This window comes from Pagrus major, chromosome 11 (assembly GCF_040436345.1).
Source record: "Pagrus major chromosome 11, Pma_NU_1.0".
NCBI classification, from domain to species: domain Eukaryota; kingdom Metazoa; phylum Chordata; class Actinopteri; order Spariformes; family Sparidae; genus Pagrus; species Pagrus major.
The window spans coordinates 1,701,469-1,729,127 of NC_133225.1; the positions used below are offsets into that span (position 1 = coordinate 1,701,469).

Genomic DNA, 27,659 nt, shown 5'->3' on the forward strand with positions numbered 1-27,659 from the left:
TCAGCTGACTCTGTTGTCCAGGTGGCAGTACAGGTACATGGATACGACCATGGCAGCGAGCTGAAGAACAACATGATACAGATGTTCAGGACGACTGATGAGTTAACTGGATGTTTCAGAAGACAACAGACCACACAGAACAGAAGAGGATCATATCATCATAAAAATCTCACGTGCAGTTTTTCTCTTAAGAATGAAGATATTGAACCTGAAGGAGTTACAGAGTTGTAGCTCTATCTCAGACCTTTAACACGATGTACAGATGCTGTTCATCATACACATTTTACATCTTTCAGACAACGACTGTCTGAATAACGTCATTCTTTAATGTTTCGCTCATAACTGCTTCCACAAAACTGTCCAGCTCACACGGTGTGTTGAGCTAATTAGCCTCATGCTGGGGAAAGCTGCCTTCAAGGGGCTTCAGATCTCCTCTTTCCAACACGCATGTTGGATAATAAAGATATTAATAACAGCGACAGTGGCTTTCCAGTTGGAATCAGTGGATTTAAGCTCTTTAATCTGAACCGAACCCTAAAAAAACACGATGCTCCTCTGTTTCATGGTATTTTACCTCTATGACTCCGATTCCTGCTGCGATGCCTCCCACGATGTTGGCGTGCTCTTTGAGGCTCTCCAGGATGTGTTCGAAACAGCCCTGAGGAGGAAAGTCTAAATGTGAAGTGTCTAAATATAACATGATGCACGACAGACGACACATGGAAGCACCAGTGCCCAAAAATAAGACGTTGACTACGTTGCAAAGTAGTGAATGTTGTAAATACTGTCAAACTTGATGTTTAAATGTCTTTTTCTTACTTATATGCCAATATCAGGTCCAACAATGGCAAATGAAGCTCTACTGGCTGCTGTAAACACCAATCAATAAACCATATTCATAAGGCAGCCATCGTCCTCTGACATCACGCTCAGGGTGGGAAACAGGTTACAAGTCGTATAAACAACTTAAAAAATAATTTAAAAAAATCTTAAAAATACGGCCCGCTGTGGCTCTGGATCTTCATGATCATCATCTTATCAGTTGCGGATCAATTGTGAAGCTGTGAAACATTTTGCCACATTTGCAACCTGGAAACAATCTCACCTTGACGCCGCTGCGCTCTGCCTCAGCCGGGCTGCAGGGGGCGCTGTTGGTCCAGCAGCAGCTGGGCGGCAGACCGCCTCCGTTCTCCTTCTCAAACTCAGAGCCCACAAAGTCCGTGTAGTTGGTGAAACCACAGCACTTCAGCTGGACGAGGGAGGAAAACACAGCAGGAAGACACTTGAGGACAGCGTTGAATGGATGAACATGGTGTTATTCACATCTCCACTGTGCATTCTTCTCAGTGAGGACTCTGCTGTGTGAGTTCATGTTGTCGCTCTGTATTGTTGACACCAGCGTTTACTGCATTCACAGGTTTTGTGCACAGAAAGTATTCAGCCACTGAAAACTGTTGACAGTGAAGTGACCCTGACACCGTCTGTGGAGTTGAACTGCTTTGACTTTTATAACGCCGCTGTTAGAGGCCTTGAGCTTCTACAAACTGAATCCGATTCACGTCAAAACAGGAAATAAAACCAAAACCGGTCGTGTGAGGAGACTTTTACATTATTTTCTACCACAGAAGCTCTGACATGGCCTGACTGTTTTATTTTTCCTCGCCGATGTAAACTCAACCACTTTAAAATGTTTTTAATAACAGAAGGAAGCTTCCTGAGTTACCTTGACTGAAGCTGAGGTGAACTAACAGACTAACAGACGGACGAGTAGCTGTCACGAGCCTCTTCACGAGTAGACGCCTCGTTCTTTCTTTCTCGCTCAGTAGAAAGAGAATGAGTAGTGTAAATAACGTGAAATAAAAAAAGTTTGACTGTCATAGATGATGTAGCAGGTTTCAAGATTCAGTGAGCTGATTTTAGTGGAGAGGAAATAATAGAAGAAGGATGCAAGAAGGTCAATATAAAGATTTGAGTCCAGAAAAAGAAACCGCACCCCAACTTTTTTTGGATTCAGGGACATGAACGTGTTAAAGATACTGAACCTCTGTCATGGTGGTGTTCCAGATCTTGGTGACCACAGGATCACTGCCGTAATCCTTCTGTAAAGCAGGAGTGGCCCACGCTCTGAGGATCCCCTCAGCCTGAGGAAGAAACACACACACACACACACACACACACACACACACACACACACGCATTCTCACTCAGAGATGCCAGAAAAGTTTCCTCACTTTTGCAAAAATGTTTGAATCTGACAGAAATATCCACTCCACAGACCAGTCGCCAGAATAAAATGGTGTCAGTGACGATTCTGCAAACCACAGACAGGTTCAAATTTCTGTGTCATATATTGACTTTTTTTTTTACAACACGTGTCACATCACGTTCACGTTCTCTGCCTATGAGCTGACTTTACTGTCAGGAGGTCGAGGCGATGCTGGTGGAGTCACAGCCAGGTGTGAAGGCTGTCAGAGACGGCGGTATCACATTTTTTTACCTCCGACAGGGAGCTTCTGTATTTCCACCAAACTTGAAGGAGGATGGGCCTCGACCCAGAATAGACCCCATTAACTTTTGGTGCAGATCCAGATAAAGGAACAGTTTTTTGTCAATGTCTGAAGGAGAAATGCATCGTGGATCGTGATGAAGAGAATCAGGTGTATTCATGTGGATGGTATCTATGTATGCACGCAGTCTGGTGCAGATTAATGGGACTATTGTTTCCTGGCGGAGGTATGTGCTCTATGAGTTCTAGTTAAGTATGAAACGACTGAATATTTCTGATGAGGGACCACAGAGAGTTTTAACCTTTGTCAGCACTACACCACTGGATATTTTTAAAGAGTCCTCATTGGCCAAAAATGTCACTTTGGCATCAATATCCTGTTTTCCCAACATTGTCCTCTGCTGTCTAAAATGTCCTCACTGTCCTAAAATACGTGGCCGAGCTCCATTAACGGTAATATAATGCCTAAAAAATCCAACCCCCCCACTACTTTATCAGTCTCCTTTAGAGTCCAGTATGTAGATGAGAGGCCCGTGATATGCTCCTGTGAGTGGATATAAAAGCACATCACTGCACGGTGGAGCTTCTCCCATCACACCACACATCACACCGTGAAAAGCTCCTGGAAATAAAACACTGCAGCTGATTTCACAGGCAGGAAGGCTAATTCTCCCGGAGTCACCTATTCATCAGAAATTAAATAAATCTTCTCTCACACAAAGCACTTGGGAAATAAACAGCCGTGGCCCGGCACCTGGAAAAAATGAAAATAAATCAAAAATTGACCGAGCCATTATTCTCCATTCTTCTTCGCCTTTTTGTGGTCGTAAACTGGTGGTGGTGGGGGCATTTACATATATATTGATGCTCCTGATGGCTTCGGTCGGGACACATTTTGTCGGCTTTTTGTGTTTCTCCAAAGTGCAGAGAAGGCAGACGGTCTTTTGTTGTGAAAGGATTCCTTCACTAACACACAGGTTAGCCTCCTTCACGCCCTCCCTCTCCTCCTCCTCCTCCTCCTCCTCCTCCTCCTCCTCCTCCTCCTCCTCCTCCTCCTCCTCCTCCCTCCCTCAGTCTGTTTTTTCCTGTTTGATTAATAATCCCATCGCGTACAGTCACACAAAGACCCGTTTGATGAGGAGGGAGTGTGTGTGTGGTTCACTGTATACGCACGTGGTCCACGTGCAGCCGTGTGTCTGTCAGGTTCGTGTGTCTGAAAGTGTGGTTTCTTCCCCTCCTGTGTGTGTGTGTGTGTGTGTGTGTGTGTGTGTGTGTGTGTGTGTGTGTACGTGTGTGTGTACACACTGAGGGGGCAGGCGTGCGAGATGCCCGAGGGGATGCTGGGATACATGCCACAATTAAAAGTGCCCCCCAAGAAGCTGTGAGAGCGGCTGAGATCAGAGAGGGTTATTACCAGCCGGCTAATTCATCACTGTCACTCGGCCCGTGCCTCACCACATCCCGTTAAACACACACACACGGACACACTCTCACATGCCTACACACTGATATGGGCCCCTACACACACACACACACACACACACACACACACACACACACACACACACACACACACACACACACACACAGGGTGGACAGGCAGGACAAAGCCTGTAGCAGCGTGCAGCACAGTGAGGCAGGCAGCGATAACACATCTATCAATACAGCGGAGTGAACACCGTCCACACACGATAAAAATCTTCAGCCTCGCGTGTTATTGATCTCTTTACAGCGTATTGTTGGTTTTGAAATAATTAATCGATACTGTTTACTGCAGCGACTCGCCGGCTGCTAATTGGTTATTGTTCTGAAGAGGCGAAGCAATAAATGAAAACTGCACTCAGCTGAGTGTTGCTTTGTTAAGAGAGAAGCAAATGCTCGGTGGCGTCACACATGAGGAGCGTTTCCATCCACCTGTTTGTGTCGATGCAACTTTATTTAAAATAACATTTGAGATAAAGATGCAAAAGAGAAATATTTTGAATATATTTTGACGGTTTGACTTTCTGCTTCATCTACTTTTGACAGAACTCTGGTTCGCGCTCTTTAAAAATTACCTGATGATCAACATCTAAGTGACGTGAAGCAGCTCGATCACGTTCACATCATCTGGTCTGTTTCATGAGATTAGGATTCCTTTGGGGGGGTGAATGTCAGTAAATTGCTGTCCTGTCATTTTGCAGATGGTGCACATGTAAACAGAAAGAAAAATACCTGATGATCTTCTAGAAACCTCAAAGACTCCTCTGAGCAGAAACAAAGAGGTCAACATGTAGTGTTGTGTCTTTTACTGTGCGAGGCAGTCGGATGCATGAGATCATGAGATCTTCAACCTCCTGTGGCCGAACGCATCAGTTATCTCTGAGGAGCTACTGGCTGCTGTACATTAGAGGTGTGAATCTTCACCGGCCTCACGATTCAACGATCCGAAAACAAAACGATCATCCTCGATGATCTATATCACTTCATTTAAATTCCCCTTTTATTCAGGAAGTCCTTCCAATAATCAGACCACAGCAGTCTACAAAATAAAAGCTGCATCTTTTCAATACATAAACATTACAACAACAAATCATGTATCCATCTGCAGTGTCTTACACGTTTGTTGTGCTACGTTTGGCGAGTTGTAAAACCAAAACAATGAGCTGAAAGATGCTAAAATGCTCTGTAGCACTGAGGGGAGCTATATCTGACACCTTTCACATGCACAGCCATTTTTCTTCCATAGTTGTTGGTATTGATTGGTGCAGATTTAAAGCAGAGGTAATTGGAGTTCATCTTTAGCCGAGGTCAACGTAACACACATTACAAACTCAGGCTAATCTTTTATCTTAAATATGAGATATTAAAGCGAACAGCAAATCTGTATTGGATTACATGTGACAGTACATTCCTTCAGTGTGGACGGAGGTCGCTGTGATTCATCACATCCATTTTCATCCACCCACTGTGAAGTCCACATGAGCCCCGCTAATAAATCTCTACCCGGTCACTTCCGAATCACTCGGAGGAGGAAGAACAACCATGACCACTGACGGCCTCTCATAATGCCTGCTGGAATTGCTTATTAAATCTCAGTTATTCCGACCACCTGAAGGTTATTGGCTCTTTGGTTAGATGAGCTGCGGGGCCGGTGGCCAAAAGGCAGATTTATGCCGCAGATAAGTAGAACAGAATAGATCAACGCTTTATTTATCGTCTCCTTTCATTGTCTACGCCTCTGTCTCTTACTTATTGACACAGGCAGCTATATATATGCATATTAGATGTATATTGCCCATATTCATTATTCTGATGCCATTGTGTTTACTGTGTGTTATCAAAAGCAGGAGATGGACAGCTGCTCTCACGCGCTCATATCCGTGATGGAAGCAGCGATGTCCTTTGTGTGTGTAATGAACAGATGATGCTAAAGCTAACAAACAGAGCGTTAAATTGACTCTAAACCATATCTGTGATCTCCTTAAGGAAGACAAATCTATGAGTTATGTCTTGCATTTCATTGAGCTTTAGACAATAGCTCACAACTCTCTCTCTCTCTCGCTCTCTCTCTCTCTCTCTCTTGATTCACCTCTCTCCAGATGCCGTTTACATCGCTCGCCCTGGTTAGCTCAGCTTTTTGTAAATGACAGGCAAGAGATGAGGCAGATTTATCTCAACAAAACTGCCTGAGCAGCATGCAGCAGCAGCAGCAGCATGCAGCGAGCCCCACTCAGCCTCCCAGGACACGTGCACACACGCATACACACTCACTGAGCTTCTTTGTGTGAGAGCAGCCACACCGGCACGCACAGGACCAGAAAACATTTGATTGATTGATTTTGCGCTTTTCTGCTTCTATAACTCGTCTTTTTTCAGACTAGTGGAAAGAAAATGTCCAAAATATGCATCTGGGTCAGATTTCTGTTCTGGACATCAATGCCAATTAGCACATATTTAATTAGACAGCCTCATTTGCATATCGGATGGATACATTTATGAATGGATGGATAAAGTTCAGTCATTATCTGCCCCATGAGCTGATGGAAAGTCAGGTGAGGCCTCGTAGTCGCATTGCAGCATTCTTCTAAACAACTGCGGCAGCTGGGGACGTCTTGTAAAACATAAAAACAACAACAGAAAAAGAAATAAAATGTTTCCATGCAGCTCGTCCGGCGTAATCCAAGTCTGGAGATCCCAAATTGGTATGAAAAGAAGTTAGTAACACTTTTTACGAGCTCCACCGAGCGTCCAGGGTGTAAAAACGTCCTTTCATATAAATTTGGGATCTCGGGGGGCTCCGTAGACTTATTGATTACAGCGGACGAGCTGTGTGGAGCCACTTTATTTTTATTTTCGTCGTCCCCAGTTTTACTGTGAAGCTCCAGAAAAAGTTTTGTGGACTATGAAACTTCACCTGACTTTTTATCAGCGTGGAGGGAGGAGCTGATGGCTGGATTTACATGTTTTGGATGAATTCATCCTTTAACGGGAAACACTACATGGAAATAAGTAAATAAATTATTTTCATGCAATCAATTATGAGATTTGGGGCGATTTTGCCTTCATGACATGTCTCTCCTGTCAGACATGTAGAGAGAAAACCCCAAAATAAACATTTATTTAACGTCAGATTAGCACATATTTACTTAGCCAGACTAATCTGCTTATTTAAATAAAACATTTCTGAAAAACTTGTAATACAAAAGATGATTGTCTTAATCTAAGTAATCAGCGGGGGAAGTTTCATAGTGATGTCGATTATCATCACTCATTTCACAATAGTTTGTGTAGAAATTAGTTTTTTAATTGGACTTTAATTGATGCCAGAATTCTCCACCTCAGTTGAACTTACATACGCATCACATTCTGGTTTCATTCATATCTATGTTCTTAAAGTTTTTTCGAAATTGATATTTTGTGTCTGCTGACAGTCATTTTTGAAATTATCCTATGTTTAGATTTCTGGTCTGGAATTGAAGATAAGGTGTCATCTGCATATCTAGACATAACATTTCAGAAAACGTGTAAAACAAAATTGTTGTTTGTGTAAGCGATCAGCTGCTGAGGCTTCATGGTGATGGTGGTCACAACAACGTGAAAAATCTTAATCCCGTGAATATATTTTAAAGGTCCATTTTGTAAGGACGTTTATTTTTGAGTCTCATTTTCATATCGTCAAATACCGGAGCTCTGGGGTTGTAGGTCGGGTCGGCCACCGTCCCAAAGTGTCTTTGGACCTCTAACCCGTCCACAATACAAATCAACTTCAAACATTTCTATGAGGGAGTTTCTGCATCTTTAAACAGTTGCTTTAAAAATTGGGGCTTCAGATCTTTTTGCAGTGTGCTGCTGCTGCTCGTACCGGTTTAACAAACGATACCGGCACAGAAAAGGTGAAATTCCCTGGCAGTGCAGAGTCCACTCTCCTCCGTTCAGCAGCTCCTCCTTGCAGATGGATCTTAGATCACCTCTCTCGCTCCCGGAGACTCTGATACATCCTCTGATTGGATAAAAAAAACCTCCACTCTCTCTGTTTTTTATGAGGATCCCAGTCTTCACTAACCTCCTTTTACATACCTCATTTGAAATCCTTGTAATTATTATATGTGGCACTAAATGGAAATGGAGCATGTGTGTGTGTGTGTGTGTGTGTGTGTGTGTGTGTGTGTGTGTGTGTGTGTGAGGGGGGCACATATGTAAATAGGCTGTTTTGCATATAAAATGCTTTAGCTTCAATATTCCAGAATAATAAATTGCTCAAAGTTAGAGACAGCACACACGGCCCCGGGCGATCCTGGAGTCATTAAGTAGCCGAATGTAGTGAGGCGGGCATAAAGCCAGTAATTCAATGATGGCCGCGGCTATAATGGAGAATTTACATGGAGATAAAATCCAGAGAGTGGGACGAGGAGGTGAGAGGGTGACGGAAGAAGACAGGGAGGGACGAGAAGCATTATGAGACAAAGGGATGGGAGTGAAGAGGAGTAGATGAAGAGGAGGGGAGGAAAATAAAAAGAGGAAGAAGTGAAGTGATGTGAGGAACTTACGAATGAAGAGTAGGCCAGAGCCACGACTCCAGCTGCCACTTCAGCAATGAAGATGATGAGGATGACGGAGAAGAACTGCAGGGAGGAAAGAAGGGACGACGTTTAGTGTATTCAATCATCTTAGAACAAGAAAAATCTTTTCTATTGTCAAACTGTTTTATAAAACTAGAAAAAAAAGTTAATTACTTGAACATCTTTGGGTTTTTTCGGACTGTTAAGCAGTTATATTACATCATTTCGGGTCATGTAGGATCATAATTGGCATTTTTTTCACTATTTTCTGACATTGTATGGATGAAAACATTCATCAGTTAGTGGAGACAATAATCAGCAAAATGACTGAATAAAAAGATAAAGTCACACTTTACAGTAAAGCTCTTGTAAGACCCATGGCAGCGCTGCCCGGCACCCCGGGGGTCACAGTCTTGAGTTTAAAGGGCCCGGCTGGAAGATAAGTGAAACCTTTTTCTGCTGACTGTTTGCAGAAATACGTGACCCTCAGTAACTCATCAGTATCTCCACATCCATCACTGTTGGAAATAACTGCGTCGGGCTGCAACTAATGACTGTTTTCTTACATTAGATTACAACGTATAAGATTTGTCTCATACAAATATAATAAACACAACTAAACACACCTCTTTAAAACCACCTGCAACTCTTAACCTCCTCTTTTGATGCGTCTCTTTATGTGTTTTCATTTGGTTGGTTTATTTGTGAAGCGTCTTTGAGTATTTTTATTTTCGTTAGTTGACAGGTAATAAGGCCCCGTTAGTAGCAGCAGACTATATAAGCGTTTAATAGCGTCATAAACACACTCACTGCGTCAGGGTTAAACAAAAAGGCAGGAAAAGGACAAAGTGAAGAAATGAAAAACCAGACAGACACATGAGGAGAGAACTTCAAAATAAAACAGGAAATTAAAGCTGCAAGCAGCGATGAACGGGCCCTCGCAGGCCACGCGGGTCGGGCCGTGCTGCTGTCGGGGCGTGCTCCTTACCCGGACCCATTGCCCCGTTATTGTGCGCGCATGTCTTAATTGATAGCCAAAAAGTGGTTTTGTGTTGATAATAGCGCCACCTGCTGGTGATATTTGGTGTGTGAGTTACAGGGGCCGGTCTATACCACCCCAATCAGTTTCATATCCATAAGTGTTATGGTGTGGGCACAGTGCCAATTATAAAATGAAACTGCCACCAGAGCGCCACCTAGTGTCAGATCGGTAACACCTTCGTCAGCTTTCCAGGAGGCCATTGGCAATCAGTGTACCAAGTTTCGTGTTAATCCGACCAACCGATGTCGAGATATAAAATACTTCAATTTAAATAGCGCCACCTAGTGGTCATGGGCCAAGATTTTGCACAGAGCCTTAGGGGCTCATGGGGAAGTAGTGTCCTGAGTTTCATGTCATTTGGACACACCAATGTGGAGATATGCAACACTTCCTGTTTTGACCCGAATCCACAGGAAGTTGTTATTTAATAACTTGAGTATTCTTTGGGGTATCAAAATTCTTTTAATAACTTTTTGCCAGAAGGGTCCACTGATGCTGTGTGCAAAGTTTGGTGAAAATCGGTGAAATTGCCTGGGAGGAGTTCGAAAAAGTAGGTTTGCGACATTTCGCGAGCTAGCGAAAAAAAACGCTATCCGCAAATGGGCGTGGCCTATATCAGGAGATTCAGCAAGATTCACTGAACGCGTGGATATAAGGTTTTTGAATGTGTGACAAAGTATGTGGGAGTTATTAGGCAAAAACGGTTTGTGTTGATGATAGCGCCACCTGCTGGTCATTTTTGGTGTGTGAGTTACAGGGGTCGGTCTATACCACCCCTGTCAATTTCATATCCATAAGTGTTATGGTGTGGGCACAGTGCCAAATCTAAAAAGAAACTGCCACCAGAGCGCCACCTAGTGTCAGATCAATAACACCTTCGTCAGCTGTCCTCAGAAGGGCAGTGGCAAGAATTGTACCAAGTTTTGTGTTAATCCGACCCACCAATGTCGAGATATAAAATACTTCAATTTAAAGAGCGCCACCTAGTGGTCGTCCACCACAATTTCGCACAGAGCCTTATGGGCTCATGGGAAAGTGGTATCCTCAGTTTCATGTCATTTCGACAAAGCAATGTGAAGATATGCAACACTTCCTGTTTTGACCCGATTTTATAGGAAGTTGTTATTTAATAACTTGAGTATTGTTTGGAATTCCAAAATTCTTTTAATAACTTTTTGTCATGAGGGTCCCCTGATGCTTTGTGCAAAGTTTCGTGCAAATCGGTGAAATTGCCTGGGAGGAGTTCGAAAAAGTAGGTTTGCGACATTTTGTGAGCTAGCATAAAAAACCGTAGGCGGAAATGGGCGTGGCCTATATCAAGAGATTCAGCCCGATTCACTGAACGCGTGGATATAAGGTTTTTGAATGTGCGACAAAGTATGTGGGAGTTATTAGCCAAAACGCACTTTCCTTGATTGTAGCGCCACCAAGTGGTGAAAAATCACAACGACAACAGATTATAAAATTTTTCGCCAAGCCTAATGTGTTTGCCAAATAAAATTGACTTTTCATTCACATTCAGGCAGTGAAAAATGCGATCATTTTGGACAAAGAAAAAAAACTAAAAATTAAAGCTGCAAGCAGCGATGAACGGGCCCTCGCAGTCCACGCGCGTCGGGGCGTGCTGCTGTCGGGACGTGCTGCCGTCGGGGCATGCTGCTGTCGTTACATGCTGCCGTCGGGGCATGCTGCTGTCGAGGCTTGTTCATGCAACAACTTCCATAGAGGAATCAAAACTGAAGGCAGTGAAGCTGTCATTTCGTCATTTAGCAATAAAAGCGCCACCTATTGGTCGATTTGCACGAAATTTTGTAGAAATGCTCATCGTGCCATGGAACACAATTGCCAAAAGTTTTGTGTACATCGGACTGTATTTCATCAAGATACACAAGAATGTCTGTTTGACCACAATGCGCAGGAAATTGTTGTTTTATATTTTGGCCGTTCTGTGGACTAGCACATTTATTTTAATAACTTTTTGTCAGGAGGTTCCAGAGATACTGCGTGCAAAGTTTGGTGCAAATTGGAGAAAGTGCCTGGGAGGAGTTCGAAAAAGTAGGTTTGCGACATTTGGCGAATTTGCAAATGGAAATTCAGTGTGAACGTGGGCGTGGCCTACATCACACGGTTCGTCTGTATACAGGGAACATATAGATATAATGTTTAACAATGTGCACCATATTATGTGGTAGTAATTAGCAAAAAATGTTTTTTCTTGATAATAGCGCCACCTGCTGGTGATTTTTGGTGTGTGAGTTACAGATGCCAGTCTATACCACCCCAATCAGTTTCATATCCATAGGTGTTATGGTGTGGGCACAGTGCCAATTATAAAATGAAACTGCCACCAGAGCGCCACCTAGTGTCAGATCGGTAACCCCTTCGTCAGTTGTCCTCAGGAGGCCATTGGCAATGAGTGTACCAAGTTTTGTGTTAATCCGACCAACCAATGTCGAGATATAAAATACTTCAATTTAAATAGCGCCACCTAGTGGTCATGGGCCAAGATTTTGCACAGAGCCTTAGGGGCTCATGGGGAAGTAGTATCCTGAGTTTGACGTCATTTGGACACATCAATATGGAGATATGCAGCACTTCCTGTTGTGACCCAAATCCACAGGAAGTTGTTATTTAATAACTTGAGTATTCTTTGGCGTATCAAAATTCTTTTAATAACTTTTTGTCAGAAGGGTCCACAGATGCTGTGTGCAAAGTTTCGTGCAAATTGGTGAAATTGCCTGGGAGGAGTTCGAAAAAGTAGGTTTTCCACATTTCGCGAGCTAGCGAAAAAAAACGGTAGGCGGATATGGGCGTGGCCTATATCAGGAGATTCAGCACAATTCACTGAAAGCGTGGATATAAGGTTTTTGAACGTGCGACAAAGTATGTGGGAGTTATTAGCCAAAACGCACTTTCCTTAATAATAGCGCCACCTAGTGGTGGAAGTTCACAACGACATCAGATTATCAAATTTTTCGCCAAGCCTAATGACTTTGGCAAAAAAAATCGCGTTTTCATACATGTTCAGGCAGTGAAAAATGCGATCATTTGGGACAAAGAAAAAATATAACAAAAAAAAATAATAATCACTACAATTACAATAGGGTCCTCGCAGTTTCACTGCTCGGGCCCTAATTAAAGCTGCAAGCAGCGATGAACGGGCCCTCGCAGTCCACGCGCGTCGGGGTGTGCTGCTGTCGGGGCGCGCTGCTGTCGGGGCATGCTGCTGTCGTGACATGCTGCTGTCGGGGCTTCTACTTGCAACAACTTCCATTGAGGAAATGAAAGTGAAGGCAGTCAAGCTGTCATTTCGTCATTTAGCAATAAAAGCGCCACCTATTGGTGGATATGCACCGAATTTGGCACAAACCCTCATGTGGGCATGGAAGACAAATCAAAAAAGTTTTGTGTTAATCGGACTGTATTTCATCAAGATATGCAAGACTGTGTGGTTTACCACAACGTGCAGGAAATTGTTGTTTTATATTTTGGTTGTTCTTTATACTATCACAATTCTTTTAATAACTTTTTGTCAGGAGAGTCCACAGATGCTGTGTGCAAAGTTTGGTGCAAATTGGAAAAATTGCCTGGGAGGAGTTCGAAAAAGCAGGTTTGCGACATTTGGCGAATTTGCGAATGGAAATTCAGTGCGAACGTGGGTGTGGCCTACATCACACGGTTCGGCTGAATTCAGGGAATATATAGATATAATGTTTAACAATGTGCACCATATTATGTGGGAGTAATTAGCAAAAAATGTTTTTTCTTGATAATAGCGCCACCTGCTGGTGATTTTTGGTGTGTGAGTTACAGATGCCAGTCTATACCACCCCAATCAGTTTCATATCCATAAGTGTTATGGTGTGGGCACAGTGCCAATTATAAAATTAAACTGCCACCAGAGCGCCACCTAGTGTCAGATCGGTAACACCTTTGTCAGTTCTCCTCAGGAGACCATTGGCAATCAGTGTACCAAGTTTTGTGTTAATCCGACCAACCAATGTCGAGATATAAAATACTTCAATTTAAATAGCGCCACCTAGTGGTCATGGGCCAAGATTTTGCACAGAGCCTTAGGGGCTCATGGGGAAGTAGTATCCTGAGTTTCACGTCATTTGGACACACCAATGTGGAGATATGCAACACTTCCTGTTGTGACCCGATTTTACAGGAAGTTGTTATTTAATAACTTGAGTGATCTATGGCATATCAATATTCTTTTAATAACTTTTTGTCAGAAGGGTCCACAGATGCTGTGTGCAAAGTTTGGTGCAAATCGGTGAAATTGCCCGGGAGGAGTTCGAAAAAGTAGGTTTGCGACATTTTGTGAGCTAGCAAAAAAAAACGCTAGGCGGAAATGGGCGGGGCCTATGTCAGGAGATTCAGCACAATTCACTGAACATGTGGATGTAAGGTTTTTGAATGTGCAACAAAGTATGTGGGAGTTATTAGCCAAAACACACTTTCCTTGATTATAGCGCCACCTAGTGGTGGAAATTCACAACGACAACAGATTATAAAATTTTTCGCCAGGTCTGATCTATATTCCAAGTTTGGTGAGTTTTGGGGTATGTTCAGGCAGTGAAAAATGCGATCATTTGGGAAAAAGAAAAATAATAATAATTAAAGCTGCAAGCAGCGATGAACGGGCCCTCGCAGTCCACGCGGGTCGGGGCGTGCTGCCGTCGCGGCATGCTGCCGTCGTTACATGCTGCCGTTGTTACATGCTGCTGTCGGGGCTTGTACTTGCAACAACTTCCATTGAGGAAATGAAAGTGAAGGCAGTGAAGCTGTCATTTCGTCATTTAGCAATAAAAGCGCCACCTATTGGTCGATTTGCACAAAATTTTGGAGAAATGCTCATCGTGCCATGGAACACAATTGCCAAAAGTTTTGTGTTCATCGGACTGTATTTCATCAAGATACACAAGAATGTCTGTTTGACCACAATGCGCAGGAAATTGTTGTTTTATATTTTGGGCGTTCTGTGGACTAACACATTTCTTTTAATAACTTTTTGTCAGGAGGGTCCAGAGATGCTGCGTGCAAAGTTTGGTGCAAATTGGAAAAATTGCCTGGGAGGAGTTCGAAAAAGTAGGTTTGCGACATTTGGCGAATTTGCAAATGGAAATTCAGTGCGAACGTGGGCGTGGCCTACATCACACTGTTCGGCTGTATTCAGGGAACACGTAGATATAATGTTTAACAATGTGCACCATATTATGTGGGAGTAATTAGCAAAAAACTTTTTTTCTTGATAATAGCGCCACCTGCTGGTCATTTTTGGTGTGTGAGTTACAGGGGCCAGTCTATACCGCCCCTATGAATTTCATATCCATAAGTGTTATAGTGTGGGCACAGTGCCAATTATAAAATGAAACTGCCACCAGAGCGCCACCTAGTGTCAGATCAATAACCCCTTTGTCAGCTATGCTCAGGAGGGCATTGGCAATGAGTGTACCAAGTTTTGTGTTCATCCGACCAAGCGATGTTGAGATATAAAATACTTCAATTTAAATAGCGCCACCTAGTGGTCATGGGCCAAAATTTCGCACAGAGCCTTTGGGGTTGATGTGGAAGTAGTGTCCTGAGTTTCATGTCATTTGGACATACCAATGTGGAGCTGTGCAACACTTCCTGTTTTGACCCAAATCTGCAGGAAGTAGTTATTTAATAACTTGAGTACAGTTTGGAACAGCAAAATTCTTTTAATAACTTTTTGTCAGGAGGGTCCACAGATGCTGTGTGCAAAGTTTGGTGCAAATCGGTGAAATTGCCTGGGAGGAGTTCGAAAAAGTAGGTTTGTAACATTTCGCGAGCTAGCGAAAAAAAACGGTAGGCGGAAATGGGCGTGGCCTATATCAGGACATTCAGCACAATTCACTGAACGCGTGGATGTAAGGTTTTTGAATGTGCGACAAAGTATGTGCGAGTTATTAGCCAAAACGCACTTTCCTTGACTGTAGCGCCACCTAGTGGTGAAAATTCACAACGACAACAGATTATCAAATTTTTCGCCAAGCCCAATGACTTTGCCAAAAAAAATCGCGTTTTCATACATGTTCAGGCAGTGAAAAATGCGATCATTTGGGACGAAGGAAAACTAAAAATAATTAAAGCTGCAAGCAGCGATGAACGGGCCCTCGCAGTCCACGCGGGTCGGGGCGTGCTGCTGTCGCGGCATGCTGCCGTCGTTCCATGCTGCTGTCGTTACATGCTGCTGTTGTGACATGCTGCTGTCGGGGTTTCTACTTGCAACAACTTCCATTGAGGAAATGAAAGTGAAGGCAGTGAAGCTGTCATTTCATCATTTAACAATAAAAGCGCCACCTATTGGTCGATTTGCACGAAATTTTGTAGAAATGCTCATCGTGCCATGGAACACAATTGCCAAAACTTTTGTGTTCATCGGACTGTATTTCATCAAGATACACAAGAATGTCTGTTTGACCACAATGCGCAGGAAATTGTTGTTTTATATTTTGGCCGTTCTGTGGACTAGCACATTTCTTTTAATAACTTTTTGTCAGGAGGGTCCACAGATGCTGCGTGCAAAGTTTGGTGCAAATTTGAAAAATTGCCTGGGAGGAGTTCGAAAAAGTAGGTTTGTGACATTTGGCGAATTTGCAAATGGAAATTCAGTGCGAACGTGGGCGTGGCCTACATCACACGGTTCGGCTGTATTCAGGGAACATATAGATATAATGTTTAACAATGTGCACCATATTATGTGGGAGTAATTAGCAAAAAACGTTTTTTCTTGATAATAGCGCCACCTGCTGGTCATTTTTGGTGTGTGAGTTACAGGGGCCAGTCTATATCACCCCTATGAATTTCATATCCATAAGTGTTATGGTGTGGGCACAGTGCCAAATATAAAAAGAAACTGCCACCAGAGCGCCACCTAGTGTCAGATCGGTAACCCCTTTGTCAGCTGTCCTCAGGAGGCTATTGGCAATCAGTGTACCAAGTTTTGTGTTAATCCGACCAACCGATGTCGAGATATAAAATACTTCAATTTAAATAGCGCCACCTAGTGGTCATGGGCGAAGATTTTGCACAGAGCCTGAGGGGCTCATGGGGAAGTAGTATCCTGAGTTTCACGTCATTTGGACACACCAATGTGGAGATATGCAACACTTCCTGTTTTGACCCGAATCCACAGGAAGTTGTTATTTAATAACTTGAGTATTTTTTGGAATATCAAAGTTCTTTTAATAACTTTTTGTCAGGAGGGTACACAGATGCTGTGTGCAAAGTTTGGTGCAAATTGGTGAAATTGCCTGGGAGGAGTTCGAAAAAGTAGGTTTGCGACATTTTGCGAGCTAGCGAAAAAAAACGTTAGGCGGAAATGGGCGTGGCCTATATCAGGAGATTCAGCACAATTCACTGAACGTGTGGATATAAGGTTTTTGAATGTGGGACAAAGTATGTGGGAGTTATTAGCCAAAAAGCACTTTCCTTGATTGTAGCGCCACCTAGTGGTGAAAATTCACAACGACAACAGATTATAAAATTTTTCGCCAGGTGTGACATATATTCCAAGTTTGGTGAGTTTTGGGGTATGTTCAGGCAGTGAAAAATGCGATCATTTGGGACAAAGAAAAAAAAAAAAAATAATAATCACTACAGAAACAATAGGGACCTCGCAGGTTTCCTGCTCGGGCCCTAATAAGAATCATTCGAAAAACAATAGGGACCTCGCAGGTTCCCTGCTCGGGCCCTAATAATTAAAGCTGCAAGCAGCGATGAACGGGCCCTCGCAGTCCACGCGCGTCGGGGCGTGCTGCTGTCGGGCGTGCTGCTGTCGGGGCGCGCTGCTGTCGGGGCATGCTGCTGTCGTGACATGCTGCTGTCGGGGCTTCTACATGCAACAACTTCCATTGAGGAAATGAAAGTGAAGGCAGTCAAGCTGTCATTTCGTCATTTAGCAATAAAAGCGCCACCTATTGGTGGATATGCACCGAATTTGGCACGAACCCTCATGTGGGCATGGAAGACAAATCAAAAAAGTTTTGTGTTAATCGGACTGTATTTCATCAAGATATGCAAGACTGTGTGGTTTACCACAACGTGCAGGAAATTGTTGTTTTATATTTTGGCCGTACTTTACACTATCACATTTCTTTTAATAACTTTTTGTCAGGAGACTCCACAGATGCTGTGTGCAAAGTTTGGTGCAAATTGGAAAAATTGCCTGGGAGGAGTTCGAAAAAGTAGGTTTGCGACATTTGGCGAATTTGCGAATGGAAGTTCAGTGCGAACGTGGGCGTGGCCTACATCACACGGTTCGGCTGTATTCAGGGAACATATAGATATAATGTTTAACGATGTGCACCATATTATGTGGGAGTAATTAGCAAAAAACATTTTTTCTTGATAATAGCGCCACCTGCTGGTGATTTTTGGTGTGTGAGTTACAGATGCCAGTCTATACCACCCCAATCAGTTTCATATCCATAAGTGTTATGGTGTGGGCACAGTGCCAAATATAAAAAGAAACTGCCACCAGAGCGCCACCTAGTGTCAGATCTGTAACCCCTTTGTCAGCTGTCCTCAGGAGGGCAGTGGCAATGAGTATACCAAGTTTGGCGTCAATCTGACCAACTGATGTGGAGATATAAAATACTTCAATTTAAAGAGCGCCACCTAGTGGTCATGGGCGAAGATTTTGTACAGAGCCTGAGGGGCTCATGGGGAAGTAGTATCCTGAGTTTCACGTCATTTGGACACACCAATGTGGAGATATGCAACACTTCCTGTTGTGACCCGAATCCACAGGAAGTTGTTATTTAATAACTTGAGTATTGTTTGGAATAGCAAAATTCTTTTAATAACTTTTTGTCAGGAGGGTCCACAGATGCTGTGTGCAAAGTTTGGTGCAAATCGGTGAAATTGCCTGGGAGGAGTTCGAAAAAGTAGGTTTTCGACATTTCGCGAGCTAGCGAAAAAAAACGGTAGGCGGAAATGGGCGTGGCCTATATCAGGAGATTCAGCAAGATTCACTGAACGCGTGGATATAAGGTTTTTGAATGTGCGATAAAGTATGTGGGAGTTATTAGCCAAAACAGACTTTCCTTGATTATAGCGCCACCTAGTGCTGAAAATTCACAACGACAAGAGATTATAAAATTTTTCGCCAGGTCTGATCTATATTCCAAGTTTGATGAGTTTTGGGGTATGTTCAGGCAGTGAAAAATGCGATCATTTTGGCCTAAAAATAATAATAATAATTAAAGCTGCAAGCAGCGATGAACGGGCCCTCGCAGTCCACGCGGGTCGGGGCGTGCTGCTGTCGGGACATGCTGCTGTCGGGGCATGCTGCTGTCGTGACATGCTGCTGTCGGGGCTTGTTCATGCAACAACTTCCATAGAGGAATCAAAACTGAAGGCAGTGAAGCTGTCATTTCGTCATGTAGCAATAAAAGCGCCACCTATTGGTCGATTTGCACGAAATTTTGTAGAAATGCTCATCATGCCATGGAACACAATTGCCAAAAGTTTTGTGTTGATCGGACTGTATTTCATCAAGATACACAAGAATGTCTGTTTGACCACAATGCGCAGGAAATTGTTGTTTTATATTTTGGCCGTTCTGTGGACTAGCACATTTCTTTTAATAACTTTTTGTCAGGAGGGTCCAGAGATGCTGCGTGCAAAGTTTGGTGCAAATTGGAAAAATTGCCTGGGAGGAGTTCGAAAAAGTAGGTTTGCGACATTTGGCGAATTTGCAAATGGAAATTCAGTGCGAACGTGGGCGTGGTCTACATCACACTGTTCGGCTGTATTCAGGGAACATATAGAGATAATGTTTAACAATGTGCACCGTATTATGTGGGAGTAATTAGCAAAAAACGTTTTTTCTTGATAATAGCGCCACCTGCTGGTCGTTTTTGGTGTGTGAGTTACAGGGGCCAGTCTGTACCACCCCTATGAATTTCATATCCATAAGTGTTATGGTGTGGGCACAGTGCCAAATATAAAATGAAACTGCCACCAGAGCGCCACCTAGTGTCAGATCGGTGACCCCTTTGTCAGCTGTCCTCAGGAGGGCAGTGGCAATGAGTGTACCAAGTTTTGTCTTCATCCGACCAACCGATGTTGAGATATAAAATACTTCAATTTAAATAGCGCCACCTAGTGGTCATCGACCAAGATTTTGCACAGAGCCTTAGGGGCTCATGGGGAAGTAGTATCTTGAGTTTTACGTCATTCGGACACACCAATGTGGAGATGTGCAACACTTCCTGTTGTGACCCAAATCCACAGGAAGTTGTTATTTGATAACTTGAGTATTCTTTGGCATATCAATATTCTTTTAATAACTTTTTGTCAGAAGGGTCCACAGATGCTGTGTGCAAGGTTTGGTGCAAATCGGTGAAATTGCCTGGGAGGAGTTCGAAAAAGTAGGTTTTCGACATTTCGCGAGCTAGCGAAAAAAAACGGTAGGCGGAAATGGGCGTGGCCTATATCAGGAGATTCAGCACAGTTCACTGAACGCGTGGATGTAAGGTTTTTGAATGTGCGACAAAGTATGTGGACGTTATTAGCCAAAACACACTTGCCTTGATTGTAGCGCCACCTAGTGGTGAAAATTCAGAATGACAACAGATTATAAAATTTTTCACCAGGTCTGATCTATATTCCAAGTTTGATGAGTTTTGGGGTATGTTCAGGCAGTGAAAAATGCGATCATTTCGTCAGAAGAAAAAAAATAACAAAAAATAATAACCATTAGAAAAACAATAGGGTCCTCGCAGTTTCACTGCTCGGGCCCTAATAATTAAAGCTGCAAGCAGCGATGAACGGGCCCTCGCAGTCCACGCGCGTCGGGGCGTGCTGCTGTCGGGACATGCTGCTGTCGTTACATGCTGCTGTCGGGACATGCTGCTGTCATTACGTGCTGCTGTCGAGGCATCCTGCTGTCGGGGTTTGTTCATGCAACAACTTCCGTTGAGGAATCAAAAGTGAAGGCTGTCAAGCTGTTCTTTCGTCATTTAGCAATAACAGCGCCCCCTATTGGCCGATTTGCACCAAATTTGTCAGAAATCGTCATGTGGCCATGGAACACAACTGGGAAAAGTTTTGTGTTAATCGGACTGTATTTCATCAAGATACACAAGAATGTCTGTTTGACCACAATGCGCAGGAAATTGTTGTTTTATATTTTGGGCATTCTGTGGACTAGCACATTTCTTTTAATAACTTTTTGTCAGGAGGGTCCACAGATGCTGCGTGAAAAGTTTGGTGCAAATCGGAGAAATTGCCTGGGAGGAGTTCGAAAAAGTAGGTTTGCAACATTTGGCGAATTTGCGAATGGAAATTCAGTGCGAACATGGGCGTGGCCTACATCACACGGTTCGGCTGTATTCAGGGAACATATAGATATAATGTTTAACGATGTGCACCATATTATGTGGGAGTAATTAGCAAAAAACGTTTTTTCTTGATAATAGCGCCACCTGCTGGTGATTTTTGGTGTGTGAGTTACAGATGCCAGTCTATACCACCCCAATCAGTTTCATATCCATAAGTGTTATGGTGTGGGCACAGTGCCAAATCTAAAAAGAAACTGCCACCAGAGCGCCACCTAGTGTCAGATCGGTAACCCCTTTGTCAGCTATCCTCAGGAGGGCAGTGGCAATATGTGTACCAAGTTTTGTGTTAATCCCACCAACCGATGTGGAGATATAAAATACTTCATTTTAAATAGCGCCACCTAGTGGTCATGGGCCAAGATTTTGCACACAGCCTTAGGGGCTCATGAGGAAGTAGTATCCTGAGTGTGACGTCATTTGGACAAACCAATGTGGAGATATGCAACACTTCCTGTTGTGACCCGAATCCACAGGAAGTTGTTATTTAATAACTTGAGTATTCTTTGGCGTATTAAAATTCCTTTGATAACTTTTTGTCAAGAGCATCCACAGATGCTGTGTGCAAAGTTTGGTGAAAATCGGTGAAATTGCCCGGGAGGAGTTCGAAAAAGTAGGTTTGCGACATTTCGCGAGCTAGCGGAAAAAAACGGTAGGCGGAAATGGGCGTGGCCTATATCAGGAGATTCAGCAGGATTCACTGAACGCGTGGATATAAGGTTTTTGAATGTGCAACAAAGTATGTGGACGTTATTAGCCAAAACACACTTTCCTTGATAGTAGCGCCACCTAGTGGTGAAAATTCAAAACGACAACAGATTATCAAATTTTTCGCCAGGTCTGATCTATATTCCAAGTTTGGTGAGTTTTGGGGTATGTTCAGGCAGTGAAAAATGCGATCATTTTGGACAAAGAAAAACAAAAAATAATAATCATTACAATTACAATAGGGTCCTTGCAGTTTCACTGCTCGGGCCCTAATAAGAATCACGAGAAAAACAATAGGGACCTCGCAGGTTCCCTGCTCGGGCCCTAATAATAATCATTGCAATTACAATAGGGACCTCGCAGGTTCCCTGCTCGGGCCCTAATAAGTGAACCACAGCTCAGATCATGACAAGGAGACGAGTTTGCCTTTCTGCTGATTTATTTTTTGTGTGCCAAAGAAACAGTCGTCCTCATTTAAATTAAATCCTGCATCAAACCTTTTAAACCAGTTTAAACAAATAGCGCACTCAGACATCAGACTCAATAAACATACATGTAATCACCGACACATCCAGGCTCCTGTTCAACACACATTACTGTTGGTAACAATCACAGACTGTCGATAAAGCTTGGCTGATTACACAGAGGGACAATAAGGAGACACAGAGCCAGAATGATCCGTTCTATCAGCTCATCCGTTCTGTTTATTCAGTCCATTACAGCTGTTTCGCACATGAGCCCGTCCTGCGCCGTCAGTCGCAGGATCGGCTGCACCGTCATCATTCAACTCGATGGGAGATGTGGACATGATGGACGCTCTACAGGGGGAAATGTGCCTCCTGTGCTCCTCATTAGACTCACTGCAGTGGACTAAGAGGTAGTTAGCCCTGTCGTTAATGAGCATAATAATGTACACTGTCGCGTTCGGTGGGTTGGTAGTGCTGCTGATGTGAATGAGGCAGGAGGTGCAGATGTGGATATTAGCTGGTGTTGATGACGGGTGAGATCCTGAATGTGGAGCAACTGGACGTTAAAGAGCCTCGTGAGGCCAAACATGATCATTTGTGTTCGACATTCAGTGGTTGAACTCTTTTTAGACACTATACATGAGCAGGTGACCGAAACGTCTCACTCGTGGTGTTACTGCACGCTTGGTTTTCCTGTTTAGTTTTATCATCTTGAGTATTCAGCTGCGTTAAGATAGACGGAGCCCAATCGTCCACTTAAACATCCAGCAGACACAGAGCGACATCATCACCATCCCGGAGGAGTCATGCATGATTGATTGTAAATCCAATATTTGCTCTCCTTGTAGCTCTTGTTTGGTCTCCACCACCTCCTGAGAGAAATATCTGGCTCTTTAGCTGCTATATGTTCCACTTTCTTCACCAGCTGATGTTGACTGTTGGTGACGGGCAGGTAGTTTCTGGCGGGTTTATCACTGAGTCTCACTGAGTCTCACTGAGACTGTACCGGACAGGAAATGTGCAGAAACAAAACAAATAAAGGAGCTAAAAAAGGCTCAAACCCTCCGTAGAGCTGCAGTGCTGGTATTAATTCTCAGTGGGTTTGCAGCCCAGTTGGCAGGATGAAATGCTTCTGATTAGTCCATATTCGCTCATCATAGGTACCATATAGACATTTCTACAAAACATGTCATCACGTTCACACTGCATGTTTATGAACCAACGTTGATGATGGAAGGTGGAGCGGATGGTGGTGCAGCTTGAGACATTTGAAAGTATAAAACCAGTGGATATATTTCGCGGTCTCTTTTCTTTGATGAGTGAAGGATCTGTTTAGTTGTCGGACTGTGAACACCATCAGACCAACACACTCCTGTCCGTCACGCCAGTGTTTCCATTCACACAGACACCGTCTTGCGATTTCCGTGTGTTCTGCGGTTTTTGTTTTCTAACTAAACCAGGTTTGTGAACAGGCAGATAGCTTCCCTGCTGTCGTGGACACATTGGTGAAGTAAACTACGACTACACCATCAACATCCGTCTGCATTAATGTTGACACATTGTAAACCCAGGTGTCTTACACCTACCGTGAGCAGCAGACACTTGCTCTCCTTGTGGGCCCCGCAGCAGCCGAGGAGCCCCAGCAGCACCAGCACGGCCCCGACGGCGATGCAGAAAAAGCCCACGTTGACGAACTGCATGGCTTGGCTGGAGAACGGCCCCAGCAGCTTGAGGAAGGAGCCCCCGTCAACGCTCACCCAGATCCCCATGGCCAGCAGGGTCAGGCCTCCCAGCTGCAGGAGGATCCAATAAAACAGAATCAACATACTTTCTATGCATGTCGACGGCACACAAATCCCCGTCATATATGAAAGTGGAACATCAGCCAGTCAGCTCTCCAGAGGATGTAATCCACACTTAACAATGGCGGGTAAAACGTCAATCATTTGTTTGACTGGCAGTCACTCAGGTGGGGTCAACAGCTCTTCAGGTGGTAATAGGTTCTGGAAATGAGAGGCCATCTTACATCACTAACCCTCTCTTACTATTACTTCTTTGTGACACTATGACACCTCAATATCGCTGCCTCCATTCAGAGAGCACGATACCTTTTGTGAGACGGAGAGAGGTGCTGCCTCGGGCTTCCCATTACGTATCGAGGCCAAGAAACAACACGGCCTCGTTTTACCTTTCTGAATGAAACGACTGCCCTTCCCCACGACTACCTTCACCTCCCTGCTCATCTTAGGCAGGTGTAATGTGCAGAAATCCATTTAGTGATCATCTTGTGCCAGTGGATAACACCAGCCTTGGGCTGTACAGAAGCAGGTTGTGGGATAATAGCATGAACAGTTGAGAGGGAAGACGTTCACTGTCCTCTAAAGACAGAGGAATCTTTCTTTCTCCAGCTCTGCAACGAAACTCTGCAAGTTCAAGTGAGGAATAAGTGACAACAAGGACAAGACACAACACATGTAGCCAGTTCCCAGCTACCTGCAACTCTGTTTTACTGTGAAGCTCCAGAAATGTTTTGTCGACTACGAGACTTTAAGCTACGTTCAATTAAACTTTAGGAAAAAGATTGTGCATTTAGACAGTTTCAAATTCAAAATCTGTGTCGAGTCGAGGTCACAGTTGTATTGATCGCAATGTGGTGAACATTATGCTAAATTTATCAAGAACACAGGTCAAGATGGGGACACAGGAAAAGGAGTCTTACGATGTGATAAAACATTGAAAATGAGGAATTATGCCATAAATAAAGACGTGTCTAAAAATAAGGCCAGCAGACACTCATTTCTTCAGGTGCCTTTATAGAAATCTACTGATTCAAACCTGTAAAACCTGCTCAGAGCAAACAAAATTAGAAGTGTGTCACATGTTTCACATTACGTTCTGGAAATCACCTGATCCCTCTGTTATTATCTCTCTTCTCTCTCTGCCTTCCTCTCCCTCCTCATCCCTCCACCTCCGACCTTCCCTCTCTCTTCTTTTCCACCCTTTTATCCTCCTCCGTCCCCTCTGTATTTCACCCTGCACTCATACTGAGTGATTTCTTCTTTCCGCCTCCTCTGCAGAAACCATGTTTGAAACCTGATATTGTCTGTCAGGCTCCATCAGACTCGCGGCAGTCAGGGGGCCCCTCTGCTCCCCATCAGGCTCCGACACTCCACATCTCCTGTCAGACTCTGACGTCTCCCACGTGGGAATCATCTCCCCCCTCTTTTCTTTGTCTCTACCTTTCTCTACCTCGTCCCATCTATTTTTTACCCTCCTTCGTTCTTCCTGCCTCTCTCCACCTTTCACTTTGCCCGTCTCCTGAACCTGTTCGGTGTCATCATCGCACCGTTAGCTAAATGTGATACGACAACCATATTCCCCCTCTAACTCCATGTGTGCCACCATCATCCCTCACCAGGTATAATTATAGCTGGCACGCTGTCTTTCTTTTAAGATGGTTAATCCATTTAACAGTGTGCCATATGCAGGTGGATGTAGGTTGAACATCCACACAGCAAAAGGACTTAAAGTAAATCAGGTTTTACAGAGAGTACGGGGGGAAAGAAGAAGCAGCGTCCCGTCTGTGGAGATGGGAAATATAACCTATTAGAGTCGGAGGAGAGGGGATGAAAAACAGGCTGCAGAATAGGAGGCCACGGCCTCCAGAGAGGGGGAGGTGAGATAGAAAGATACAGAGGGAGCAGAAAGGAGAACGGGTCCGTCCCGCACCAATTGAAATGGAATTGGTTCTCTTTGAAAGGGCTGGAATGAGAAAGATGTCAGTTGACAATAAAACCCATCTTCATGGGTCATATTACCGTGAGCGGACAATCTGATTAAGTCTCGACACCGGGCCCGTGGATCTGCACACATCCAGACACTTCCAGTGTCCAATGCATTTAGATCGGGTCCAAGGAAACAGCAGACCAAAGCCTCACAACAGGACAGATGCACTAGAAACTAAAATAACAGGCTGTTTACTTACAAACTCTACAAAAATGATTTATTAATGGGATTTAGAAACAAGTCACTGTACGATTTGTGTTAATGTTGATCTCGACTCGACTTGGTCATTCATAAACCTGTCCTCAGATTTATACTTGAACTTAAATAATTTCCAACATCGTGCTCCAAGAATCACATTTGTAACTTGCTAGCCTGTGATCTGTAAATCTCAAATCACCTTAGGTCGACGGCCCCTGACTTGTGATTCCCCCTCATATAATATCAGCACATCTGAGGGTTTAGTCAGGACCAAACTTTGGACCAGAAGAGAACAATTAAATTTTTTATAAGACGAGACTGAAGCCAACACGTATTATTCTGTGGACAGAATAGTGGGTCAGCAAACAAAGCCGGACACACAGTGTGGGTGTGTGTCAGCGCTGCACATTGTTCATGAAGCTCTAGAAAACGCACCACAGACTCTGTCTTTCTGTTTGTCTTATATGTCATACAAGCTTACATGTCTCTCTTTGCATCCTTGAGCTGAGTTGAGACAAAGTGAAACAGTGACATGTGTAAATACTCTGGTCTTGTGGTTAACTGTGGTTAGAGGTGAAGCGTCCGCTCCTGCCAACACGACTGGGTTAAAGGAAAATCAGCTGCCGTCGACGTGAACGACTCTGTTTAGTTCTGATGTGTCGGCACAGAAACCAAAACATTATTGATGCACAAGAATCCAGTTGTGTAATCTATGAATAGACTCACAGAGGAACATTGATTTTCATATATTAGGATTTTTCCTCGAACAATGACTTGACGACTGCTCTGATGAAGAGGAGATGACAAAGTTGGGACACCAAACTTGAAATGCAGCCAGCGTTCGCATTAACAGCGTCGTCTTTATGAGCTGCAGAGAATCATTTTATCATTCTGCTCTGCTGGCTAACATTTCAAAAACGGAGGGACATCATAATCAGTGTGCCGCTGTGACTTTTAGAGCTGCCGCATCAGATTTATCAAGCGGTGGCACTCGGGCAGAAATGGGAAATGTGGAGAAAATGATGACTTGTGCTGGGAGCTTCGTCTGTGACAGCGGGAGCCCAGGTGGGCCCGACTCGGCAGGAGAATTCAGCTTACCCATGCCAAAGTTTCTCTCCATTTCACAAACCACATTAGTTATCAACATTAAGCCGAAGATGTAGGAGGCAAAATTAGAGCCTTTGAAGTTAATGAGATGAAAATTGCCACGGTGGGGAGAAAGTGGAGGAGAGAGAGAGGAGCATCATTTAGGACTTCCGGCTCACTGATCTGAAATGTTTATGTAACGTCTCTGTTTGCGATCGAAGGACGGCATGAAATGATTTCCTATGCGTTGTGTCGAAGCTGTTGTTTGTACTTTTCCTGTAACGACTTCACACGATCAATAAAACATCCCCCTCCTCCTCCTCGTCCTCCTCGTCCTCCTCATCAGCCTCCTCCTCACACACCAGCATCCAATCAAAGAGGAAACATACTCACAAAGATAAGCAAGTTGAACAAGACCATCATCAATTTGACGAATGTGAAGCAGCCCAT

At 43.8% G+C, this 27,659-nt stretch overlaps 1 protein-coding gene across 1 annotated transcript; it reads right to left on the reverse strand.

The window, feature by feature from the left end:
- Positions 1 to 27,659, reverse strand: LOC141005212 (tetraspanin-1). Its single transcript, XM_073477013.1, has 7 exons — positions 27,603 to 27,659; positions 23,726 to 23,932; positions 8,536 to 8,610; positions 2,043 to 2,141; positions 1,106 to 1,249; positions 575 to 658; positions 1 to 60 (listed from the first exon to the last, which is right to left on the reverse strand). The coding sequence occupies exons 1-7, from the start codon at positions 27,657 to 27,659 to the stop codon at positions 1 to 3; spliced, it is 726 nt and encodes a 241-aa protein (XP_073333114.1).

Coding starts and splice junctions, on each gene's coding strand:
- LOC141005212 (XM_073477013.1), bottom strand. CDS start 27,659: ATGGGCTGCTTCACATTCGTCAAATTGATGATGGTCTTGTTCAACTTG. Junction 8,611..23,725: donor GCAAGTGTCTGCTGCTCACG/GTAGGTGTAAGA, acceptor TCCTCCCTGCAG/TTCTTCTCCGTCATCCTCAT. Junction 2,142..8,535: donor CTCTGGCCTACTCTTCATTC/GTAAGTTCCTCA, acceptor TTTCTTCCTCAG/GCTGAGGGGATCCTCAGAGC.